This window comes from Cebidichthys violaceus, unplaced genomic scaffold (genome assembly GCF_023349555.1).
Source record: "Cebidichthys violaceus isolate CVI_PGR_0920_01 unplaced genomic scaffold, fCebVio1.0.p SCAF_20, whole genome shotgun sequence".
In the NCBI taxonomy this organism is placed as follows: Eukaryota; Metazoa; Chordata; class Actinopteri; order Perciformes; family Stichaeidae; genus Cebidichthys; species Cebidichthys violaceus.
In genome coordinates, this window is record NW_027176373.1 from 11,056,916 (window position 1) to 11,081,501 (window position 24,586).

General features: G+C 39.6%; 2 protein-coding genes across 3 annotated transcripts; one reads left to right on the forward strand and one right to left on the reverse strand.

Annotated features, from left to right (window-relative positions):
• Window positions 1-2,283: 2,283 nt before the first annotated feature.
• mpzl2b (myelin protein zero-like 2b) lies at window positions 2,284-8,999 on the reverse strand. Its single transcript, XM_068716331.1, has 5 exons — window positions 8,706-8,999; window positions 4,995-5,167; window positions 4,235-4,445; window positions 3,715-3,883; window positions 2,284-2,837 (listed from the first exon to the last, which is right to left on the reverse strand). The coding sequence occupies exons 1-5, from the start codon at window positions 8,764-8,766 to the stop codon at window positions 2,648-2,650; spliced, it is 804 nt and encodes a 267-aa protein (XP_068572432.1). The 5' UTR covers window positions 8,767-8,999; the 3' UTR covers window positions 2,284-2,647.
• Window positions 9,000-11,803: 2,804 nt separating this feature from the next.
• On the forward strand, window positions 11,804-18,720 carry pafah1b2 (platelet-activating factor acetylhydrolase 1b, catalytic subunit 2). Of its 2 annotated transcripts, XM_068716333.1 has the most exons (7): window positions 11,804-11,891; window positions 12,400-12,526; window positions 13,001-13,082; window positions 13,849-13,938; window positions 14,185-14,301; window positions 14,845-14,967; window positions 15,627-18,720. In XM_068716333.1, the coding sequence occupies exons 3-7, from the start codon at window positions 13,002-13,004 to the stop codon at window positions 15,903-15,905; spliced, it is 690 nt and encodes a 229-aa protein (XP_068572434.1). In that variant the 5' UTR covers window positions 11,804-11,891; window positions 12,400-12,526; window position 13,001; the 3' UTR covers window positions 15,906-18,720. The 2 variants fall into 2 exon arrangements, with proteins under 2 accessions (XP_068572434.1, XP_068572433.1); XM_068716332.1 differs by lacking the exon at window positions 11,804-11,891 and having other exon boundaries at window positions 12,347-12,526.
• The last annotated feature ends 5,866 nt before the right edge of the window (window positions 18,721-24,586 follow it).

Here is a 24,586-nt window from a genome sequence, read left to right on the forward strand (position 1 = left end):
TGACTTTAAAAGGTGATACGTAATTGTTAACTAGTTACTTCCTGAGCAAAATGGACAGTTATTGCAGGTTTAAAGGAAACGTGTTGAAACAAGTTTAGAGGGGAAATCCCTTTGTGGTGTAAGTGAGAATAATATATAAAACAAGAGGCCCCAACTAGACGGCAATTTTTGTAAGGAATCAAATGCAAAAAAGATTGGATACTGCTTTAACGTGTAACAATACACTCTATTAAAACTTATTAAGCTCATAAAATACTTATTCATTATAAATAGGACTATTTATTTTATTTTTTTAAAGCTATAATGTTACTAAAACTTAGCTAAAATTATGCTACTTGTCAGATAAATGTAGTGGAATAAAAAGAATAAAGTAGTATGATACAACTACCCTTGAAATCGAATATAAGTACAGTATTGAGCAAATACAGTTTTGTCCCACCATGACAGAAATTACAAAATAAGATAGAATAATAAATAACCAAAGGGTCTTTTTTGTGAGAGACAAGATGGCTAATTATTCCAGAACACACACAAAACTAAACTCAGGCACATTTATGTTATTCAGATGTTACATACAGTACGCCAAAGAAGAAAGTGGGGACAAATGCTCATAAAAGCTTTCAATTTACTGTGACCCAAAGTGTTGTATTACCCATCTTACCCATCATTAACTGTCCCTTTATCTTGCTGATCATTTCCTTAAAGTTAATTGGTCGTAAGAGGTCTTGCAAACATCTCTGTATTTACTAACAGCACTTAACCCATTGGCACAGAGAAAGAACTGGTTCAGCGGGCATGTTTTCATTCCATAAGAAGTACAATGTACTATGAGCAAAGGAGTCAGTGAGGAGAAGCTTGTGGTTTATGACAAACGTGTAGTTCCGAACAGGTTCCCACATGTCTGAGGTTAGAGTCTCTCTCCATCCTGACTTCAATAACTGTTCTATGCTAACGGCACACTTGAGTTTTGTTTTATCTTTTTTAAGAGTATGGATATAAAAGCATGGACCGGGTTTAAGTGAACAGAAAAAAAATACCACTTAGAGACAATGTAAAAAGAGAGCTCATGACACCACCAGGGGGTGATGTGTCCTGCATGCCTCTTCTGCTGTTGATGAATTTATGCTTAATCACAGCAGTGAAGGAGCACGCTCAGATTTTCCAGTGAGTTGTAATGTGAATGATAGAACAGTAATGCCTGTGGTATTTATATGATTGTTCAGTAGGTGTTAACTGATCCAAACAAAATGTGCAACTCAAAAAAAAATGTCCTGGTGAGATTATTTCAACCTGTTTACAAGACAAAGTAACTAATTTTAAGACAGGCAGCTCCATTTTTGCACTGTTAGATCCAACATCTGAACAAACTGAGCTTGCAGCAGTGTTAAGAACAGGAAGTGTGACTGTAAGTAATTGTCACAAACAGGAGTGGCTGCTGGTTGGTATTTCACACTCACACACCCAGTCTCTTCTCCTCAAGAGCTGATCTGTTCCCACAAAATCCATGCAATTTAAACATTTCAAAAACAGTTCTTTATTCCAGAGTTGCTATACAGAGATATATGACAACATTTCAGGACTTTCAAAAAGTTATGAATTTCTGCTTACTTTACACTATGTACAAAAACTAAATACAAAATCAATTGTGCAAAGTTGCCAATGTCGTAAACACCGTCCTTTGTTGATCACTCACAAATCTTGTGGTGAACTTTCTGGTAGAAAAAAAAACAAATGATGGTACCCATTCTTCTGTTTCATTCTAGTAGCATTTACAAATAGGACTATTTGTGTCAACTCTCGGCAAAAACACTTCTTTAAAAAAATTTTGATTTATGTACTCTCGGCTGACGCTTTTAAAAAAATTAACAGGAGAAACATCTGGCAACGCCATAGCTGAAGAAACACTATCTGCACTAGTATGTCGTGTTTGTAGCAATGAGCCAAAGACGCAAAGTTAAAGCAGTCATGTACAACAAACTCTCATCCATCAATCAACATCCATAAAACACACAGAATTTAAAGGGGAACACCACCGAATAAGACAAGTCTGTTTACAGGTTGGGGAGAACCACTGCATATGTATGCATATGTATGTATGTATGTATATATATATATATATATATATATATATATATATATATATATATATATATATATATATATATACACACACATACATACATATATATATATATATATACATATACATACATATATATATATATATATATATATATATATATACACATATATATATATACATATATATATATATATATATATATATATATATATTAAAAAAAGTTCTATGAAGCCTTTTGTGGCCCCAGAGGGAGCTGTGTTACGTTTGATACTGCCTCACATGATGTCACTTGAGTCAGCGTCAGTTGGGTCTAAAGACAAGTTTGAAAATGAAAGAAAAATCTGAAAGTGTTAGAGGAAAGACCACGAAATCATCTCTGCTTGAGGCTAGAAGCTACATTAGCTACTACTAGCAGAACACACCCAAATCTCTGACCGTACTGCTGGCAGGCGAGTTGCATTGTGGGTAATGTAGGCTCCAGATTGTGACAAAGGAAAAAGACAATATTTACAGAAATGCACGCTGTAATTCAGTGACCATAATGCATCAATCAAGTGTGTCCATTCAATCACCATCATCAGCAACATCATCGTCATCGTCATCATCGTCGTCGTCGTCGTCGTCGTCGTCGTCGTCATCTTCCTCCTCTTCCTCTTCCTCATCATCTCCACTGCTGGGTTCAGACTCTTCATCATCTGAACTTACAGAATTCTTCTTCGTCACAGCTGTCAGATGAACGGCCTCTTCGGGTGAACTGACGCAATCCCCACAAAACAAATTCAATCACACACAAACAATGAAGCAGGTTACTCATGGATATATGTATAGTGTATAGCCAAAATCCTTATTTTCAAACGAACCCAGCCAGAGTACCACAGAGAATTGATGTACTGCTTCCTTCCGTGGACAAAGAGGACCAAAACATCAGTTCAGAAATATTTCTCCACCAAAACCAGTTCACCTGAATTCACAAGTTAAAGTGGCACAAGCTATGATGCAGCAGTTGTTATTGCAGCTGAAGCTCACAGAGAAAAGGGAAGGTTTTGCCAACAACAGGTAATAGAAAGGATATGTTCTAATTCACCGCAGCAGTATCATGTATGAAGTGCTCTTCCTGCTTTTTAGGAATATAATCAAGAATATGTTTTATGTGATGATTTAGTTGAAGCTTAAATCTATAAAACACATCATACACATGTTTTCTTTTAAAATCCCATGGTGAAAAGATAAAGGGACAAACTGGTGCAGTCAGCACTGCGGCTGTGAATTGAGGTCAATGAACAGGCTCCAAGAACAGCATGAAAATCCCTCCATATTTACATCTCTTACTTAACAGTTTAAAAAAAAATCTCAATAAAATTAAGTTAGCAATTACAATCACTGGCAACTTTTGGTAAAACAGTGTGTAAAGATTTGGCATTAGAACAAATGGGAAGGGTGGTACATTAATCTAACACTGAAGGACACAATAATATCCGAGAGACTCTCATTGGAGGAGCAAAGATGGAAAAAAAAGATGCCTCCCCACCATCAAATTTCATCTGTCTTGTCCGGCAGAGCGGACCCAAACAGCCAATCAGACTCCACACCAGTCCCGAGAAGAAGAGGAGCTCTGGCTCTCTGGCCCTCACCACACGGTCGGGTCCTTCCACTCGCGTTCCTGCGGGTCCATCTCAATGTCCGTGCTCATGTGCTTTCTCTTGTAAAACCTCACCGCCACGAAGATACAGAGGAGGACCATGATTACAGCACAGGCGCCTCCAACTGCCGCTGCCAGGATGCCGATCTCAGAGAGGGAAACTGGAAGCAGTGAGAACCAAAATTAGTGATAACTGTGGGTGAAATCTCAATGGTTCCTGTTGGGAAATACTCCAGGCATTCCATATGTAAAGCTGCTTTTTAGCCAGACACTGCTAACCCTACCTGTTCCAGGGAAGACCTTGACCTTTCCTGTGGAAAGGCCTGAGTACTAGAGCAAAACAACTAAAGTACCACCTTCTAAAAACATCCTGAAAACATTAATGGCACTGACTGAATAGCAAAAATTTGATAAAAGCTCAACAATTTAGAATTTTCTTTTGCTGTAGTAAATGTGATGCTGTTGCAATGTGACAGACTTTTCTTCCATGTGTGCAGTACTGCCAGTCTAACCTTTGTTGACAACTTTGAGGACGATCTCTCCATTGCTGCCGTGGACATCTGGACGGTTGCGCACCTGGCAGATGTAGGTGCCATTGAAGGTTGGAGGCACCTCATGCAGCGTGATGGAAACGTCCCGCCTCATAATATCTCCTGACCACACCGCATGGCCTTTAAAACGCCCGGTCTCTGGAGGGTATGGTACCTCCTGGTAGTAAAACACCTGATACACAAACACACACACACACAATACAGCAAACTTGCAAAGAGTGTAGAAGTCCAAAGAACTTGCAAGTATGATATAAAACTGCTTATAAAATGTATAGAAACGCAGCTGCTGTGGCGTCTCTTGTTTTCTGTACATTGGCTACCAGGAGATACGCATCTCATGTTGTATGAAAGCAAGACATAAAGTAATGTACTGTATGTATGTGTCACCATTAGCAGCAGACCAGCCACTGGCTCTTCTATCTCTATGCGACATAAATATAAATATATTCTTAGAATTTCCAGTGCATCGCTCCCTCTATTTCTAAGAGTGGGGGAGCTAGCCATTGGCACTTTAAGATTGTACACCGAGAGCTGTTAAAAGAGGGCAAATATATTGAATGGCTTTTGTTACAAGAATGGAGATGAGAAAATGAACCGAATGTGACAGTCAACACTTTTATGGCCCTATAAAAATCACAAGTGGACTTATTTAATAATGACATTAAAATACAATAAAAACACATTCAAAGCATTTTCATGAAAAATATTAAATTCTACACACCGACTCATCTGATGATTTTGAATTTAAGGGCTTGAAGTTCCAGGACACTATGACGGACTGAGTCGACACCGGATGACTGGAACTGAAGGTGCACTTCAGTTTCACATTTGTCCCGTTGACCGCTTCCACCTCTTTCGGCGTGTAAATATCTATTCCACTGACATGTCGCACACCTGTGATAATGACAAACAAGTGTGAAAAAACACCCATCGACATTACCGTAACCTAACAGACCTCCACTGCTCGACTCCTTCATACAACACAAGTGATAGTTCAAACTGCCCAGGTCTCTTATTTCACTCCTCAGTTTTCAGAGCATTTCATTAAACCACAAAAACAAAAGCAGGGCTGTTTGAACCAAACATAGTTATCGCTGCTTCTTTAAACACAAAAAACGTCCTTGACAGTTGAGAGCAATGAGAAAGACTTGGATATCTGGTGTTCACTTTTCAAGGCTACAGTATAAACTGTGAGTCAGTTTCTTCTGATGACAAAAGCCACTACTCCTCTACATGACTTCACTTCAGTGTTTCAGTACAGCAAACAAGAGAGCAAATAATATTTAGCTAGGCCTACTATGGGTTAATGATATGATATGATATTAATGACATCTGTTCTATAATACATCCTATTAGTGACATGAAAACAAATATTTTCCTTCATGGTTGACTTGAAACAAAGCATGCTACATCCGTTCATCTCCTTCAAGGGGTTTGGTGAAGTTAAATATTTGAGCTAAATCTGCATCACACTGTCAGCCACAGTGATGAGCAGACCTGCAGACCCCTTCTGGGGATTAAAGCATTCCTTCTAGTGAATTACAGGGAAGAAGAAGACAAGAATGTTCTGTAATCCTGGACAGGGAGGGATGAAATCAAATCCGTATGACTGTAGAAGAGTATTAAACTTAACAGGGTGACAGTATTTAGTGGGACATGGTCAGTGTCTCTGTACGGTGAACCCACAGGGACAATTCTGTAAATGATATACAACTGAATGATAAAACAGAGGGATTAATAAAATATTAAACAAATCAAAAACTAACCCATCTTAAAGATCTACTTAATGACTAATAATTAGTAGATGTATGCGTTATTATACTTTTGGGTTCTTTGGTTTCCTTTTAGAATGGGTTTCTTCGTCTAATCCCTGAGAACTTGTTTAGCTCCCACATATATCATTTCCTCTTATGGAGCTGACGATGCCTTTACACCAGGAAATACCAGATCAAAAGGACTTTTGTTTTCATGTCTGCAGCCATAGAAGGAAAAAGATTTTGGAATATGTGGCTGCATTTTACCGAATTGAGCGACAGAGATCAAATGCTACATTTGAATGATTCATTTCAACCCGGACTGGCAAGCTTTGTTTGGAAACCGTAGTTAAATCAGAGGGGTGTGGTTTTTGTGAATATTTTAGGGGCCAGTGCAAGTACAAGCACATCCACAACTTCTGGTTAAATTCCATACAGGAAGCCTTCACACATGACATTTAACCCAGAAAACGAAAAACTAAATGATCAACACGTTTTTCAAACACAATGCAAATATTCTCCCAGTTCATTTCTTTTCAATCATTTTTGTTAGATTTGGGCTGATGAAGCAGTTTTCAACTGTATTTTTTTTTGTTATTATTTGTTAGTGTGTTTTCCTGAAGAGTGGACACAGTGATAGATGTTCCTTCCAGTAAGACAGGACTTCCAGTTCCTTCAGTACAGTATCTACCTAACACAGATCGAGCAGTTGAACTGAATTTACCTAACAAAAACTTGCGTGAGCTTGTTTAAAGCCAACGATCTCATCAGAAAGGAATTGACATAGGAATGAGATGGATGAGCAGAAACAAAACTAAAAGTGGGATTTATAAAACACATTCAGTGCCCATCAAAAAAAAAATGTCTTATTAACTGTTGTTATTGTCCAACAATTAAATAAGAATTATAGCAGCAATGGCTTATGAAAAGCTTTCCAATCCAAGGCTTTGCATGTGAATGCTGCCAATAAAAACAGGTCTATGCTACTAGTAGCAGTTTCCTTACTGGAAAGTGCCTGGGAACAGTATGATTAGCCGTGTAACAAAACCTGATCCACGTTATCTATCCGTTGTGACGCTATAAGAGTGCTTATCAGACAGAATGGAACTACGTTCAGATATCCAGAGGAACGTTCTCATGGTAGATAATCTACGACTGACTAGCTTTAACTGCAAGAGTAAGCCTATTTCTGTTTTAAAGACCAGACACCCCAGGCAAAAACATAGCTTTTTCCTGCACTGGTCGATTTTGAGTTTGGTCAATTTTGCTTTCATAACATGTTTTCTCTCAGACTAGTGGTCCAAAATACACATATAGGTGTTTATTCTACTACTTGTTTCTATTTGCGCCTGTAGATTTCGCTTAAATTCACCAAAAGTTAGCATTAGATAACCTCATTTGTATATTTAAAGATGACATTTCAGAAAACAAAAATAAAACATTCAATTGTCTTAATGTAATTAATCAACTGGGGAAATGTAATGGTATCTGTTAGTTACATGTTTTAGCCTATTCACCTACAGCGTCTCCTCTTAAATTTATTAACATTTTGAAAAAACACTAAATAACACTGAAATTGGCACTGAATCTCCACCCTTGTTAAAGCACCTCCAGTCCAATCAGTGGAATCTGATGGCACATCTGGGTTTGTTGTATAAATCACAGAGGATGTGTTCTGATGGATTTTTTCCTTAAATTATAATGCATGCCCTCAAGTCACACAGCATTTTACTTTAACTACTTCTACTAATTAGGACGCTTGATATACAGTACAAACATATTGTTGACTCAGTGAAATGTGCTGAAGTACAACGGATTGATGATCGTCTGTTCTCTCACAAAATGACACTGATCAGCACAGGGAGGGTGCATCGTTTCATTACTCACCGGGACGTAGACCAGTTTCTAGTGTTTTCAAGCACATATCCCTCCTTTCTCTTTGATAAACTAGTCTTCTAGCTTTTGCCGAATATCAACGCCCTCACATTTTGTTCCATTACATAACTTTACAGTGTTTGTGATTTAATCCGCAGCAATTCAAGTCTTTCCTTACGTTATATTTAATGGTGATTATTAAATATTTTATAGTAAAGCTGACCCTCCTTCCTTTGACTTTTAGCCCACGATTAAGACATACTTAGATGTTACATTATGGACGTTATAGAGACAGTATATTTGAGTAATAGAAGAATATATTTGTTGAAATTATCAGCTTCTTTATTCAAAGAAAGATAAATCCTACTATTGAAACGTCTTGCTCTGCCTCTGGATCCCAACAGAGTTCAGCAGTCTTTACTCAAACATAGGACTATTGCTAAAAAGGTGTTTACTGTCAGTGATGTCCAGTTATTATGGATTGATGATATATTGTAAATAAAATACACATAACTACAAGGATGTGTAACACAGTAGTATAAAGATATAATAATAGTATAAGAATCCAATATGATATAATAACCCATGGTCTCAATAACTACCATTTAGCAATATTAACACACACGTGTCACATATATGTTGTGTATGTGAACAAATACTTGAACGTTACATAGGCCAATACTCTATAACACTGACACTCTGTAGCCTAGCCTTCCAACAAAAATCGCTCTTCAACACTGTTTCAGCTTGAAGGGGACGTGGTAAACCTGACAGAGTCTCTCCAGGAAGTTGTTCCAACTCACCTGGCCCCACCAATCCTCCCAGAAGAAGCAGAGGCCATATCCGATACATGAGACAAAACATTTAAACACTGCCTCAACTCCGGCCGGTTAATTCCTCTGTTAAAGTCCCTTCATGTACTTTTGTTGAGCGGAGTCATGAACGCGAATGTCACCGCAGACCGTCGAGTTAAAAGTAGCGTTTTCTGTGAAACTGTCTCCTCGGTGGTGGAGACGTGAGTCACTCTGCGCGCGCGCGCACACACACACACACACACACACACACACACACACACACACACACCTGATGGGCGGTGTTCACTCCCTCACCTCTTGCACAACCTGTTACCCTGCTTACCTGCGCAACCTGCCACTCGACACTGTGACTGCCTTTTGGTTGAGCTGTTAGCGACGCTTTAAGGTGTGGATTTACACACACGAGCACTCTTTCACTCTGTTTTTTTTTTTTTTGGTTGATGACTTAGAAGTGATAACAGAGGGTCCTGTTAATCTTTAGTTGTTATGGTAATGTCCCTGCTGAATGGTACCATCTGGCGGTCACAGTGTCGTATCACTAAATAGTTCAATTTCATTATTTATTAACTTAAAGCCAAGCACAGCGATATATTCAAGTGCTGTTATGTAAAACTGGGTTACACCCCAAAACATTTAGCCTATTGATTTCCCTCTAAAGAGAAAACAACTACTCAAGGTTTGAAAAGACAACAAACAAAACAAATTGTGTCTGATATGGATTTTCAACATTTAACAACAAGTTAATTTCCCTTGTTTAAAAATCCAGAATCTATGAGTATGACAAACTATTTCAAAAGTGTATCTGCTGGACACAAGATGTCTCCAACTTCACTGAAAAGCCCATTCTCAGTGTAAGTGCACTGAAGGTTTCACCATCACCATGTGGGAACAAGTTGCACATTGATTGGTTTGAAAAGTCGTCACAAATTGTACATGACTTAAACTCAGAGGTGAGAAACGTTCCTCCTTCAGCAGATACATGTGAAAACTGCCTCATAGTGTGAAAGACATTCTGCACAGGGAAGCTTCAACATCCATGTGAGGGAACAATAAGCAAAACACATTTTTGTGGGACTTTAATTTAAGCAATTGTGGACTTATCTGAGTATTGCACAGTAAAGTCCTTTGTGATAAATTCACCTTATTCTTCCTCTGACAATAAGACGTGAGTGATTTTTCACAGTCCTCAAGGTTTCAGCTCAGAATGTTCTTAATGTCAGTGGCAATTTCAAGCAGACTCTCCCACCTGGCTTCAATTGTGGCCTGACAGCTCAATTACATTTGGTGACCTTAAGGCAGCGCTAGAGAGTAAAAAGCAGAGATATTATGAAATGCAAACTGGTACAGTGCAGGTAAACAAACAGTCCAACAACTGGAGGATTCTGGGTCGGGCAAGCATGCGACAGATCACCTGCCTGTCCCACGGGTCACACACAGAGTGTTCCTAAAGAGAGCAGTAACTAACACCATCTTATAAACACAAAGTATGTACAACAATGAGCATGATGATAAAAAGAGCACTGACACAATACAGGCTCAGTAGAGTTAAAAAAAAAACACACCGATTTTCATACCAACAGAATATTTATTTGGAAGTAAAAGTGACCATCTGTCAGGTTATAGCCACTGATCATGAGGTGGAGGATACGGCTTCTCAAGGTAGAAGAACGCCTGAAACACACACAGTCCCACTTGCACAATATGTACTGTAGATTTCAAAGATAAATAACATTGAAACAAAAAAAACATCTTCAGAACATCATCTCAAAAAATCACATCGTCTCTTTGGGTCCTGGATGCAGCGGTTGGACGCCCCAGGTCACTGATACAGACTTAAGATACACATGAACTGAACTATACTTCAATGTCGCGTCTGTCCTGTTGACTGCCTCCACCTCAGCCGCAGTGTAAATCCCACTGACTTGTCGCACCCCTAGATAAACTACAACACTGATCAACATGTAAGGTTACACACACAGACCTGCAGTGATGAACATTTCATACTGCCTTTTAATGAGTTTGCCCAATTTTTCCTTTGGTTTGGTGCAATTTCTTGTTATAAGTATCCAAACAAGTAAACATGTTGACACCAAATAGCTTTGAAAGGCATCTAGTGTCTTCTAATCTACAACAAGTACTCTTTGACATTTTGCAGAATTTATTGTGCTAAATATACATATGCAAAATGCAATTTTACATCAACATGAATCAGCATACGTTTTAGAATAAAGCAACAACACCAAGGATGATTTTTTTTTTTTGTTGCCTGAATTTTGGTCAGTGACTTCCTTTTGTGCCCTGGTTAATGATTGTATGGGTGTGTAGAGTTCCGAGGGTCAAATAACACTGGTCGGCCTGGGTACATATTTTTATTTGCATTTCCAGCTGTAAGTGGTCTGTCACTAACTGTGCGGCACTGACACTTTATGTGGAAGGCATGCTCAGATTTTATGGTACCATGATCTTCCATATGCATGCTGTAAATTGCCAAAGCCTAAAAGACCTAAAACACAGGGGCTACATAATCAAACTTTATTTGTTACATACTCAATCGTACAAGTACATTGTGCAGTCCTTTGTTAAAGTCTCCAGTGCAAAATTAAGTAGTTAAAAGGCAGCAAAGGAGAAGACATAAATGTGCAATATGTATAATGGTAAAAAGAAACATCATTAAATTACAATATATTAAAAACGTATGTGTTTCTTTTTATCATGCAGCCCAGGTTCTATTTCTATGTAATATCTGTTGATCTGTTATTGCATTTAGGGAAGATCTGATAGATGGAATTAAACATGATGATAATGCACAAATGATGATCAGGCAATCCTTACCTTCAGGTATACATTATAATTATTATAATATTAAATAATTATGTACAGTGTGAATATATAGTAGACGGTATTTATAATAGTTTTAATCGATATTTCCTGTGTTTCCTACATGAATGTACCATAGGAATGTACACGTTTTGGTTTCCTACAGTACCGGAATGCAGCATTTGACCTCAAATGACCATGATGCATTGCGGTGAGCTGGCACGGCGGGCTCTCAGGTCAGATAGGACCATGGGTGAATTAAGATGGGCCCATGAACTGGAGAGTTCAGTGTCATACAGCAAAGATGTCGGCAGTGCTGTACGTTGTCAAAACCAAATGATACCCTCCCACTAACAGGTATTTCCTCCATCGCTGGTGTCTGACACCCACTTCGTGTATCTTAAATAATGGACAAAAAACGTTGTTTGGGAACCCGAAGTAAAATGTTTTAGACTCTAAAGTTGTATTTGTCGCACTTTCAAACCAACGACCCACCCATGATTCATTGCGGGACCAGCTATTATTGTGTTGTTGTTGCCCTGGGGCTAATCTTTCAGGAAAAAGCACCTATAAGTTATCAGCCTAAACAACCTCCACATATTACAGAAGGAAGACATATTTAGTTTTTTGGTACAGATTATTAGCAGGGGTTAGTTATAGCCGTTATAATACTATAATAGTTTGGTATGTACGCAGGCATAAAGGAATGGCTGCCCGACAGGCAAATCTCAGGGTAAAAATCCCTATCACGCTGTAGCTCACTGACTCCAATGGTGTTACGGCTAATGGTGTCACATCGGCGCTCTTCCCCTAAAAGACTCTCTGCAGTTTGCCTTCTTGACACACCTTTTGTTGTCTCATCTAGCTAGAGTCGGCCAACGGTTGTTAGCGAGCATCACCACTAGCCTCAACCAACGTAACGTGAAGTTGGGGCAAAACAGTACATCTGAAGCCGAGGGAGCCAAGAAGTGACGTGGCCGACACCCTGCCAGGTAGTTTGCCTTGTAAATTAAGAACAAAATAATTCCTGTAAATCTTCATATTAACGATGGGCGTGTATGACGTTACGTATTGACGCTAGATGCAGCCATAACAGCCTCCAGTCTTTAGCAGGCTAGGTAACTAGCTAGCAAGCTAACGTCAGATAAACTGTAACCTATCGGGATTAATGCGATCTGCTGTGTGATCCATAAGCACCCGCTTTGAAAGCGAAAGTAGCCTTTATCCGTATTAATTGGGTCAGTCTGTCTGCTGCTGAAACGTTAAGCTGCTGCATCACAGCAATGGTTTCTACTAGCTGGTTCTGAGGCTTTCTCCTTTCTTTCTTTTTTACCGTAGCACCAAACTAACAACAATACGAACCCTTCATCGTTTCAAGACATGTGTAATGTGTCTATATTGCTGAATAACGTCAGCTGTATGGCTGTTTTTATGTATGCATAACTAAGAGTCCGTGTCTCTTGTAGGATGAGTGGTGATGGTATGAACCCAGCTGCAGTGGCTCAGCCAGTAGAGGATGTACAAGGAGATGACCGGTGGATGTCACAGGTATGTGTTTTATTGTAAGTGTAGTAAACATTCAGTCTTTATCCCCATGTATCATTAAGAAAATACCCCATTGATTCATTATGTAAAATAATTTTACCAGCTAGAAGATTTATATTATTTCTCAAAAGGTTTACCTTATTCTTGGGTGTTTTTAAATAAACACAAGCAAAACATTGGTTACAGGAAAACGTATGTTTTAAGGTCAGCAGCCCTTAATAATGAAACATTTTATATAGCAGCAACAACGCATTAAATATTGCATTTGATTCCCACCATTAATGTTCATGCTTGTGATGCTGTGCCTGGAGGCTTGATCTGTGCAATATCATGAGGTGATGTTTTGATGGTACTCTCAATGATATTAGTTACAAATGTGAGGTAAAGGTTGACTAATCTATTCCCAAGACCTGTATTTCTTTCAGAGCACCTCTTTATCTAGCTCCTTGTTAAATGGAACCTCCTGCTAGGTGCATGCGAGGTTAATCATCCGAAGCTAATAGGACTGAGACCGTCTGCTTTACTCCAAGCTCTCTGTCAGATGGGGCACCAGACGTGTCTTGTTGTGTGATGAGCTTGCAAGATTTTGTCTGACTCTTACGGCTTACAAGTACTATCCTAAGATTTAGAAAACTCATAACTGAAATGCCTAACATGGAACTGATTGTATTGCTCTGTATAAACAAAATGCATTTTTTCTTTAATTTATTTAGCTATCACAAGCTCTGTTGTAACGAGGCCATGTTTTTTTTGTGTGCTTTTTTTACAGCACACCAGATTTGTGCAGGAGTGTAAGGATGCTGAACCAGATGTGCTTTTTGTAGGAGATTCTATGATACAACTAATGCAGCAGTATGAGGTGAGACAAAATATTTACCTCTCCAAACCTGTTCATTTGACTTCTCACATGGCATTTTAATACACATTGTAAATGTACATACGTTTATGTTGCCTAAATACAATGCTCACATAGGTACGCATATTGTTGTAATGCATCTTGTTACTGATCGGCATGCTTAGCTTAGAATCTATGAATTATTTGATATTAGTCCCCAAAGTCAGAAATTCTCATATGAAGTGCAAATGTCTGGTTTCCTTTCCATAGGTCTGGAGGGAGGTGTTCTCCCCTCTTCATGCGCTCAACTTTGGCATCGGAGGGGACACCACCTGTAATGTGCTGTGGAGGCTACAGAATGGAGAGCTGCAGAACATCCGTCCCAAGGTGAGCTGAACCTACTAAGGTAGAAAGACAGTTTAGGGCAAAATAATCTTATTTAAGTCTCACATCCGTTTGTTTTTTTTACATCTCAGGTGCAGAACAAACTCTCTGCATGTCCACTTTACTTCTGTTATCCACAAAACACTAGCTGCATACAACTTTTTACCTCTCTGACACAAACTGAACAGACATACACAATTGTTTGTACCTCTTGCAAAAGTATTGCATGTAGCTGTCCCGGACCTCATCTTGTTGGACGGCCTGCTGTCCATGGTTGTTATGACCCCAGCCACCTTGTTGTTAAGTTGCGGTGTGCGTAAGGAAAACGTTGTAGCGGCGACGGTGTGTTGTATCACCCTAACTGTGCTTATTGGCTGTGCTGATGATGTTGACATTGGGAACAGCTCGCATTGCTCACCCATTACCCAGATATCAATCCATGAGAACTCATTCTCTCAAATATATATCATGCTTTGCTCACACTTCTGGAGATTTAAAAGAAGTTCAGAGGAAGTGAATAGAGTGTCTGTCTGTGTTCTTGTCCAGGTGGTGGTGTTGTGGGTGGGAACCAACAATCAGGAACACACAGCAGAGCAAGTTGCAGGAGGAATTCTTGCTATTGCACAGCTGCTCACCTCCCGCCTCCCCAAGGCAAAGATAGTTGTACTGGTAAGTAGTTAGTTGTATGTCTTGTCCTTTGTTTTTAACAAGTATGTTGACATGAGACACTGACATGTTAGGATTGGTCAAGTACCTTTTTAAATGTGATGAACATTGCATGCTATAGATAAAAATAACCATACTTGATGTAAAAACCCAGTTGATGTCTGTGATCCTCACAAGTCGCCAGCTTTCAATTGTGTTATTTCTGCTCTCTGTTAAGGAGATATGCAGATACCTGTCAGTCTTTCTATCTGTGTAATTAGTTCAAGGTGTTATTTCTCACATAGTTATTCAAAATGTGCAGTGAAATGCAGTGTGGCATACTTTTGAGGCTATGCTAAAAGGCTAATGTGTGATAATAACAATAATTAGAATAAGAGTACTATTCGTAAAAAATACAAAGACGTGTACTGTACATGTTAAAATATAAGTGTATGTATAGATCATGAAATATTGTCTGTTTATCAGATGGCTCAGCGGGCCTTGCAGACTGTCCTTGCCTCTGGCTTTCAATGGGGAATGCTAACGATAGGCCAGTAATAGCTTATAGGCCCGTTTTAGAGAGCCAAATGTATGCTCTCTTACTAGAATACAAAATATCAAGTTTGAACTCTCAGTAAATTAATTTAAATGAATGAGTCAGAAATATTTGTTGTGTCCCTCAGGGCTTGTTGCCTCGAGGTGAGCGACCCAACCCCCTGAGGCAGAAAAACGCGGTGATTAACGACTTCCTGCGCTCCTGGCTGCCCCGACTGGGCCAGGCTCTGCTCCTGGACATGAGTGGGCAGTTCGTCCACTCCGATGGAGCCATCAGCCAACAGGACATGTTTGACTTCCTCCACCTGACGCCGACAGGTTACCGCACCATGGCCAAGCCCCTCAGCGACCTGCTGCTGCAGATGCTGGAGGAGACGCCAGAGGAGAGGCGGGCGTCGCAGGTTTGAGGGCCGTGGCCGAGCAGCACGTCTACCCAGAGGCATGTCTCACCCGCCGCTATGGGAGACTGGGGGGAGACATGTCCCTGGTATCTGGAGGTGGAAGGGCTCACTCATAGGGGGAAGAGGCACCCCGATGTGAGTGGGCCCAGGAGAGGTGGACGATCAGGGTTGGGTGTGGAGAGGTGCTGAGGAGGGGGAGAGACCTTGCTACAGACGTAGACACTGGGATTGCAGTAGTAACTTCTATTGCAAAATGATTTACAAAGTCCGACTTCTCTGAGTCACAGACAGATATTCTGAGATCACGTGGAACTGAAGTGGCACACACACACTCACACACACACACACACACACACACACACACACACACACACACACACACACACACACACATTAATCTTGGCCTGTGGATAAAATGACTGTTTTGCCTCGGTGCCACGGAGATATGATACAAATAGAAAAACATTCTAATTTCTTCCTCTGTGTTTTGTAAAACCGTTAGCTGTGCAGCTTCTCTATTAACGCTTGAGAAGTCCAGCACAGCATACTCACAGTAGGCAGAACGTTATCCAACATTGAGCAGTGGTTCCCAACCCGGAATTGGAGGCCCCTAGTGTGTCAAAAGAAAAATTATAATTTTTTTTAAGGGATTAAAAAAAATATATATATTACAAAAATGTGTTGCTTTTTCTTTTTTTTCTAGATCATAAAACATAATACTTCCTCCTCTTCAGGTCAAATTAAACAATCTGAGAAGTAAAATAAATCAATCTTTGGTGGCATTGTTTCCTGTAAAGGTTGGGAACCACTGCAATGTATTGTAGTGAGTAGTATTTTAAAAAAAGCTCTCAGTATTAGACGATTTTGCTTAAAGCATAATCCAGTGAAACAAATGTCATGTAATATAATTACACAATTTTATTATGATTGAGTTTTGTCTGTCAAGCTGTTTATGCGTGCTATTTGAAATACTCTGCAAACCAAGGAGCACTCAGTCTGCTAAATGTTCACTTTTGAACTCCGCGTGTAACTAATTAGGTGTCTTTTTAAACTGTTGATCAATATAAAATAGATCAGTGTATATCTGGAGAGTTAACTACTTTTCCACAAACCACACAGACTGCTGATCACCATTTTATCCTTGTGTCGCCTAAAATCATCACTGAACTAAATGTTCAACTGAACCTGACGTTGGTGTCGGCTGCATGCATGTTTTAAGACGAGCCTCCTCTTCGCTGTATTAAACGAGTGAACATGAAGTCAAAATCACGTATTCATACATATTCATTAGTGATGTTAGGCTGTTTGATCTACATACGTCTTCCAAACACTCCCAACCCTGCTGCTCATCCCAGCTAGTGTATTTACATTTTACTATTTGTGTCCAGATGAATTTACTGTGACTATTCATTTTAATGTCTAAAACATTACACATGTCAAACATTTGTTTTGCCAAACTAAGACCTGCCAGCTTTTTACATTTTGCTCCGAACAACCTCTTGACTGTTACCTGGGTATCTGTTGAAGGACTTTGTTAAATGGAAAAAAATTGCCAATGACATTGTGTGTACACTGTCTTTCAGTAGTCATGCACTTACTAAAGCACTTGATTTTATTTTTCACAACATAGAAAAAAAACAGTAGAGACTTCAGCTCCAGTACTCCTGCTTTCACCTCACCCTGCTGATCACGACACGAGTCCTTCCTCATAAATATACAGATTGATTTGAGACATTTCTTTCTGCGTCTGTATCTCACACTAATACTCACACTTTGATAGCGCAGGCTGTCTCTCCCTCTCCCTTCTAAATACGTGACTATACAGTACTTTCTCCTCTCCCTGTTGTATTTGTTGTCGACTCTCACCCCGACATCTCTTATGTGGTTACTAAATATTTTTCTGGAATAAAAAAGTAGCCACACGGTTAACCTACTGAAGACGGCTAAACTGAACACTCTCACGCTAAATGCTAAAAAGCAGGTGGTGTAAAGCCAAGCGTTCATCTGTGAGCTTCTACTGTAGCGTAGTTATTTCTTCTGTTAAAACCGTGGCTGAGAGTCTCTCGTCGAGCATCGACATTCTCCGACGTTGCTGCTGTCTTAAGCTCTGCACGTTTGCGTGCTGTATATAAATGGTGTATGTATGTGTGCCTTAAGTGTCTACGAGGACGGTTGTCTACAGTGCGTCTGGTACTGGATGGTGTCAGTTTGGACGTATGAGTGTGGAGAAGTGACCCCGAATGTATATAAGACGTGTGAAGCTTGAGGGAAATGATGTTTGAAGGGGGTTTTCAGATTGTGGGAGTCTGTGTTTGGTGCGATACAGCATTTGCACTGTTTTGGCTCGTTGTCACGTTATTGAGGTAAAGCATTCCAATAAAAACAACAAAGAAGGATCTAAACAAATGTTGGGAGTGATTTTTTTTTTCTTTCTAATTTTGCTCATTATCAAAATCTGTGATTGTATTTTGATTTTAAAGAAAAGGAGAGGATGCACAAATCTCTGTTGAGGTTCTGAAATCAAGGCTTGTGATTTGTAGCACTGTGCGTTACACACTCACCAGCAGAGGGAACCGTTTTATCAACAACTATGAGGATGCGCCTAATAGGCCTCACTGCTGGATCCACGCCTCTCTCTCAGCCAGAGTTCCTGACTGCCTAATTAATTTGCATTCACCAAGTGAATCTCTAATGTAATAATTCACCAACCGAGAGACTTGTTTTAAAAACGCCCTCATTAAAGATTTAGTGAGGTGTGTGCATATGTGATTGTTGGCGAGTTGTATAATACTTATTTAATAAACCATTCGCTCACTTTTAATGTTGCTCTCATTCATTTTAAGTGTGACCCAAAAATGTCCCAGTGTAGCAGAAATAGTTGGTCCATCTGGAGGCCCGTATACCGCAGGCTGCCGGCTGAGTGTGAAGTTTGTTGCACTGTTAACACGTCGAGCTGCAGCCCAAAACTAAACAACTTAATAGCTGGATTCCCATTACGACTTTGTGTGTCTGACACAGGAGTGACTGAGGAGTTAAAGCTGGTATTTCTTTTACTAGTTTTTCCATCTCAAAGAGTTGTGATGCTGTAAAAATGAAGGAAATTTGCATTGCCTGAAATGTTAACGACGTCCGAAGGCACTTCCCTGTACATGTGCGAACATTAAACGTCCAGTGAAATAAAAAACCAACACTCTGTTCACAGCTTGTACATTTCCATCTAAGCATATATGTTTAGACTGCCAGTGATCCACATCTGTTTTTTTAAGTCTTAAAACTGGCCATGTTGAATATAGATAAATACATGACATGCTACGTCTATCACCGCGCAGTTTGAATGGGAAATGATAACTTTCTAATCCCAACAGGCATCAACATTGACAGAAGTGTCAACAGCAAGTTGGGAACACCCTGATAAAATCTATATCTGGCCTTGTGTGTTGTTCCTGCTCTATTGACCTGTTAAATATTCGGCTTTTGTTCAGTAATAACATCTTAAGGGCGTGTGAACAGGAATAAAGATACACGTTCTCACCTATCACTTAATGCTAGACAAATACTTAATACTTAATCATAAAGGACAAAAACCGTGCTGTACACAATGCTGGTGTTCGGGTGATGTTCTTTGACTTACTGTCCTTTGTGGAAATATCTTCCACTAAACTCAAATTTACTTATTTAAAAATAAGTGTCTTTGCGGCCTAAATTTCACTCATGGCGTGTAGACTGTCTTTGATCACCACGCCATGTGACACATTCTGTGTGATTTCTCTCAGATGTCATGAGTTCATAAATGCTGAGCGATGTAAGTGCATATTTGTGCCAGTGCCATGTGCTGTGAACCTTGTGATGTGGTTTTTCCTGGTCAAAAGTTAAAACAAGTCCACATGTTTTAGCTTCACAATCAGATTATGTAATTTCAGAGGAAATGAAATACAGAAGTTGTTGTCATCATAGAAGCAGAAGTTTAGGAACCCCCCCCCAATGAAATTGTGACGTTTTTATGCTTAGTAGCAGAGCAATTATTTTACATCATAGTCGCCTAGAGACTGGGACTTTTATTAGATGTTGGAAAGATGCTTCTGCCTGACGTTTAGTAACCAGGATGAGCCAGGTGAGGGCCCTCATGAGCACAGTGTGATGCAGTAAAGCACATGAGAGGTTGTGGAGATTTGTTATATTATATGTTTAGTTATTTAATTTTAATAAATACAGTATGATGGAGTGAAACAGGGAAATCATTGTAATTTGATAAAGATGGACGTGACAATAAAACATGAGAATGTGAAGCAGCCTCTTATTCAGAATAATTCAGTTTCTATTGAGTTTATGTATGTCTGCAATGCCCTTTTTTTAAAACTTGTGTCAGAGGCATTTTCATAAATCAACAGCAAAAGCGTTATCCTACCCATGATATTCCATGACTGCGACTCCAGGACTCCAGCTTCACTGCAGCAGGTAAGGACCACCGTGATTAGTGGATCACAAGAAAATGTGGGTTTCTGGCACCAAGGCAGGTGAGCTTTGAGGATTGAAGTGAATATTTAGAGGATATATTGAGCTTTTAACTTGTCACGCTGACTCATCAGCTTTGTCCTCCTCTCATGGCATTTTGAATGGTGGGTTCAGATCTCAATATTTGGCCTCAAACCAAAAGTTTCGAGGGGAAACATCTGCTTCCTGACTCGGATTACCCGCCATTTACACCTGATACCCCTGTGACCTACCTCTCACCCTTTCATCATTCAATGCAGCCGCAGACAGAGCCAACGACACATGTAGGTCGCACCACTGCACCTTCCTCTGTGGTTCCCGCATCAACAATATTCATGCCCATGAGTCATTCACACACACACATACACACACACACACACACACACACACACACACACACACACACACACACATATTCAGTCTGAATGTTAACCTCAGCCTGGAGGCAATGTTTATCGTGATGTGATGCTTAACCATAATTAGTCCAAAAACCTGCAGACTCCCGCTAAGTGCCTCTCTATTTCATGAACACAGTTGCTCGTCTCCATCTTGAAAACCACACTCATGCATAGAGGAACTCCACCGCATATCACACCTCCATGAAACCACATTGGAAGGCAAGTGAGCGGTGACTTTAGTGCAAAAAAGTCCAGTACCTCACTGGAATGGTGTAGAAGAATTCCAGAAGGTCTTTCTACTCAGGTCATCGAAATTCATTTATACCCATTGATTTTTGCGCTGCACCTCTCCCTAATTGTCTTGGTCCTTAAGCTAATTCAGCAGATCTCAGGTCAGGCAGTCCTGTATACTTCCCCAGACTTTCACCCTCAGGGCAATCACTTCTTGACTGCTGCCTTTCGTGGCGTCACTTAATGACCTCGGACTGACATCACCCTGCTGCATGCAAACCAAAGCAGGCTAACGTTGCGGTTGTTGTCAATTAATGCCTGAATGTTTGGCATTTCAAAGTAGTTCAGAGCGAAATGCTCAGTGAGGCATGCTGCCCTTTGGCCTAATTGAGGTCCACAGCCAATCACTGTGTCTCAATCAGGCTGTTTTTCTCTGCACTATTTAAACTGCTAAAAATCTGTTTTTCTCATCTCTGTCACTTCTTTTTATTATATTCACACTTCATTTTTCAGGACTCTTTCTCCCATTTCATACAAACCATACAAGCCTACAAAGAAAATTCAGATTGTATTTCTTTCTCATCTATGGAAAGACGTCTATTGTAGGACATAGTTAGTTTTGTCAAAATGAAATTGAGATTGATGTTAGCCATTATCAGCCCTTTGTCACTTGATGTAAACTGGAGTACGTGTTCTATCGTTCTTCCCGGGAGCACAGTCTCGCCGGTTATGTTGCAGGCCAAGCAAGAAGCACTGCTGGCTGGAGATTGAAGCCAGGTCTCCACAGTAGCGGGCGACAGATTCTTTCACCTTTCTCTCAGATGTCTTAATGTCCTACCTTACCATCTTCACTAACTGTAGCATTAGTTCTTGTCTATAATCAGACTGATAGTGCTTTTAATTTACTTGAGTCTTGAGATCTGGACCAGGCTACTTTAGTTCACCACGACTGGATCAGATTTGGGCCTTAAACAATTCCACATTATTTTGTATGGTGTCTCAAATGGCTCAAAAAGTTAAGGTGCATACACTGATAAGAGCAATTTACTTATCTTGTACCTGTTTTTTTGTAGTTGTGCAACATTGCATCCTTCCTCTTGAGACACGACTGGAAACAAATTTTAAGAAAATTTTTAAATTGCCTTCGGATGTTGATGGAGTCAGCTCTCTAATGAAGCATCGATGTGGTGTAAGAACTCGATAGTGGACCCAAAAATGGCGCCTATTCAGCCAAATGCTCACCTGGCGCACGGCAACCCCCCTCAGGACCCTAAGTAGAAGAGGAGAAAAATATAGGAGGGAGGGAGGGGTACTGAATCAAGAGTGTAACAGGAGGAGCGGGTTAGGCAGGTATTTATTGATATGCAGGAAGTGGTAGGGTTGAGGAGTGATCCTCAACCCTACAGATAAGTATCTTCAATAATGTTTCTGCCGCTGGCCCCGTCTCAGCCATATATATATATATATATATATATATATATATATATATATATATATATATATATATATTATATTATATTATAAAATCTATAAATGTAAATATTATATATTTACATTGAGATGACGTCACAGATTTTGAGGAAAGTTTTACAAACATAAACTTTACATGGATCACAAATTCATAACAGAAAGTCAAATGTGATGTTTGCAAGTGAATTATTGAGAACGTTTTTTGGGTTCCAGGTAGATTTTTTGCTGCAATACCGCAAGTGGTCAATACAGCGAGGTTGAGCCTTGAGACTGGTAGAATAAGGTGTTAAAACAGCCCCATTCATATTTTTACAGACAGTCTTAGGATTTGAACTGGCATCTCTCCAGTCATTAGGCAACTTCTTTAACCTTGAGGCTAATCGTCTCCCCTGTTATGCCCCTGTATGGCAGCAAAGTGCATTCCTCTGCGGTGAGGCCAGTGGTGTGTTGGTGTTTCCACACTTTCATTAAACCCTGAGGGAATGAAAAATAAAAGCTCCTGTGTCAAAAAGACCAGACGACGCTGTGCTGTTAAAGACTCGCTGTAGAAATGTTTTAAACATCTAGACTGTGAGCGATAAAGATCTAATAAAAAAAGAGTAGAGAGTGTTCTGTTTGTTGAAGCTCGTTTGGGGAATATTTCAAATGTGTTTTTTAGTCTCATTAATTTCAGCTGCCTTCCACAGTGACAGGTCAGCAGTGAAGTATGAGTTTATAAGTTTAACGATCAACCTCAAAGTCATGTGGTGTCAAATTTGAGGTAGACATAAAACTTACATACACACGCAGTGTTTTACTGAGTAGCTCTACTGCAGTGCTTTAGCAAGTTAAGTACCTTGCTCAAGGAGTTTTCTTCTCTCAAGTCTCAAATGATCAATTGATGATCAATTAATTCTTAACCAATCACTTTACCGATTCATTAATTTATCATCAACAAGTTGCATTCCACTACAGAGTAACAAACAATAGCTGATTCAATTCAGGGAGTAAATTATGTATGCTAAAGGCTGTTAGCTTAGTCAGTCAATAAATGATGAATTAATAGTCGTCCATGCAGCAGCGCTCCTGACACAATAAATGAGAAAGGATTCACATCAGCTTTTATCTCCTCAGACATGAAAGGTGATGAAACAACAGTATAATGCATTTCTGAAATTTGTTTTCTTGACATCACCATCCTCCAATGACTACAAAGTGCTCAGTGACAAATGTCAAATATGAATTCAATTAAATGATTATATTTAAATCTACTGTTTTATTGTCTTTTTCTGTCCCCGCAATGTCTTGCGGGGACACAAAGCTGGTATGTTATGTTAACGGACCAGAAGTGATGAGCAGTGTGGGACTCAAAGATCTCACTGATGCCAAAGCACATGAGTTAGTGTTGAAAGTGCTAGTGTTGAAATAAATATTAGTGTTGAAATAATAAACCCTTTTTGGCAATTAGAATAATCTAAACTACGGCTGAGAAAAGCAGCCGCTGTCCCACAGAAATAATGTCCTGCAGCATCATCAACAGCAGGAGTAAGCTTCAGTGCTGAGGATGTTACAAACAGGACATTATCTCGCTCCACCAGAGGCAAATAGGTGCTGTAAAAAGTATTTATGAACTGTTTAATATTAGTGTGACTGCTCAGTGATCAAACATGGAATGAGGAGCAGTTTTCTGATGCTTTTATTGTGAAAATAGATTATAGAAACCAAAAATGAAATTAATTAAAACTGAAGAATATGCCACCACAGTAGACCTGGTTTCTGCATGTTTTCCATTTGTTTTAAATTTGTTCTTGTTTCTCATGAGTTTACAATACACCAATTTACCCCTCTGTGTAAAACGTTATTCTCACAGTTTCATGTTAACAGGCAAAGAATGAGAAGGAAGGAAGTAAGTCTTTTTGTTTGCCCCCCTTCTGCAATGATCACTCCTTTTTTTGGGAATGCCCTCTGATTTCTTAGATCCTCTGTTTTTTCTTGACCTATTCTCCTTCTGACCCCAGCCACCTTAATCTCATGTGTTGGACTCCACCTGGACATTTGTTTTAAAAAGTACCACTTCTTCCTGTTTCTTTATAATCTCTCTCTCTCTCATCAAACCTA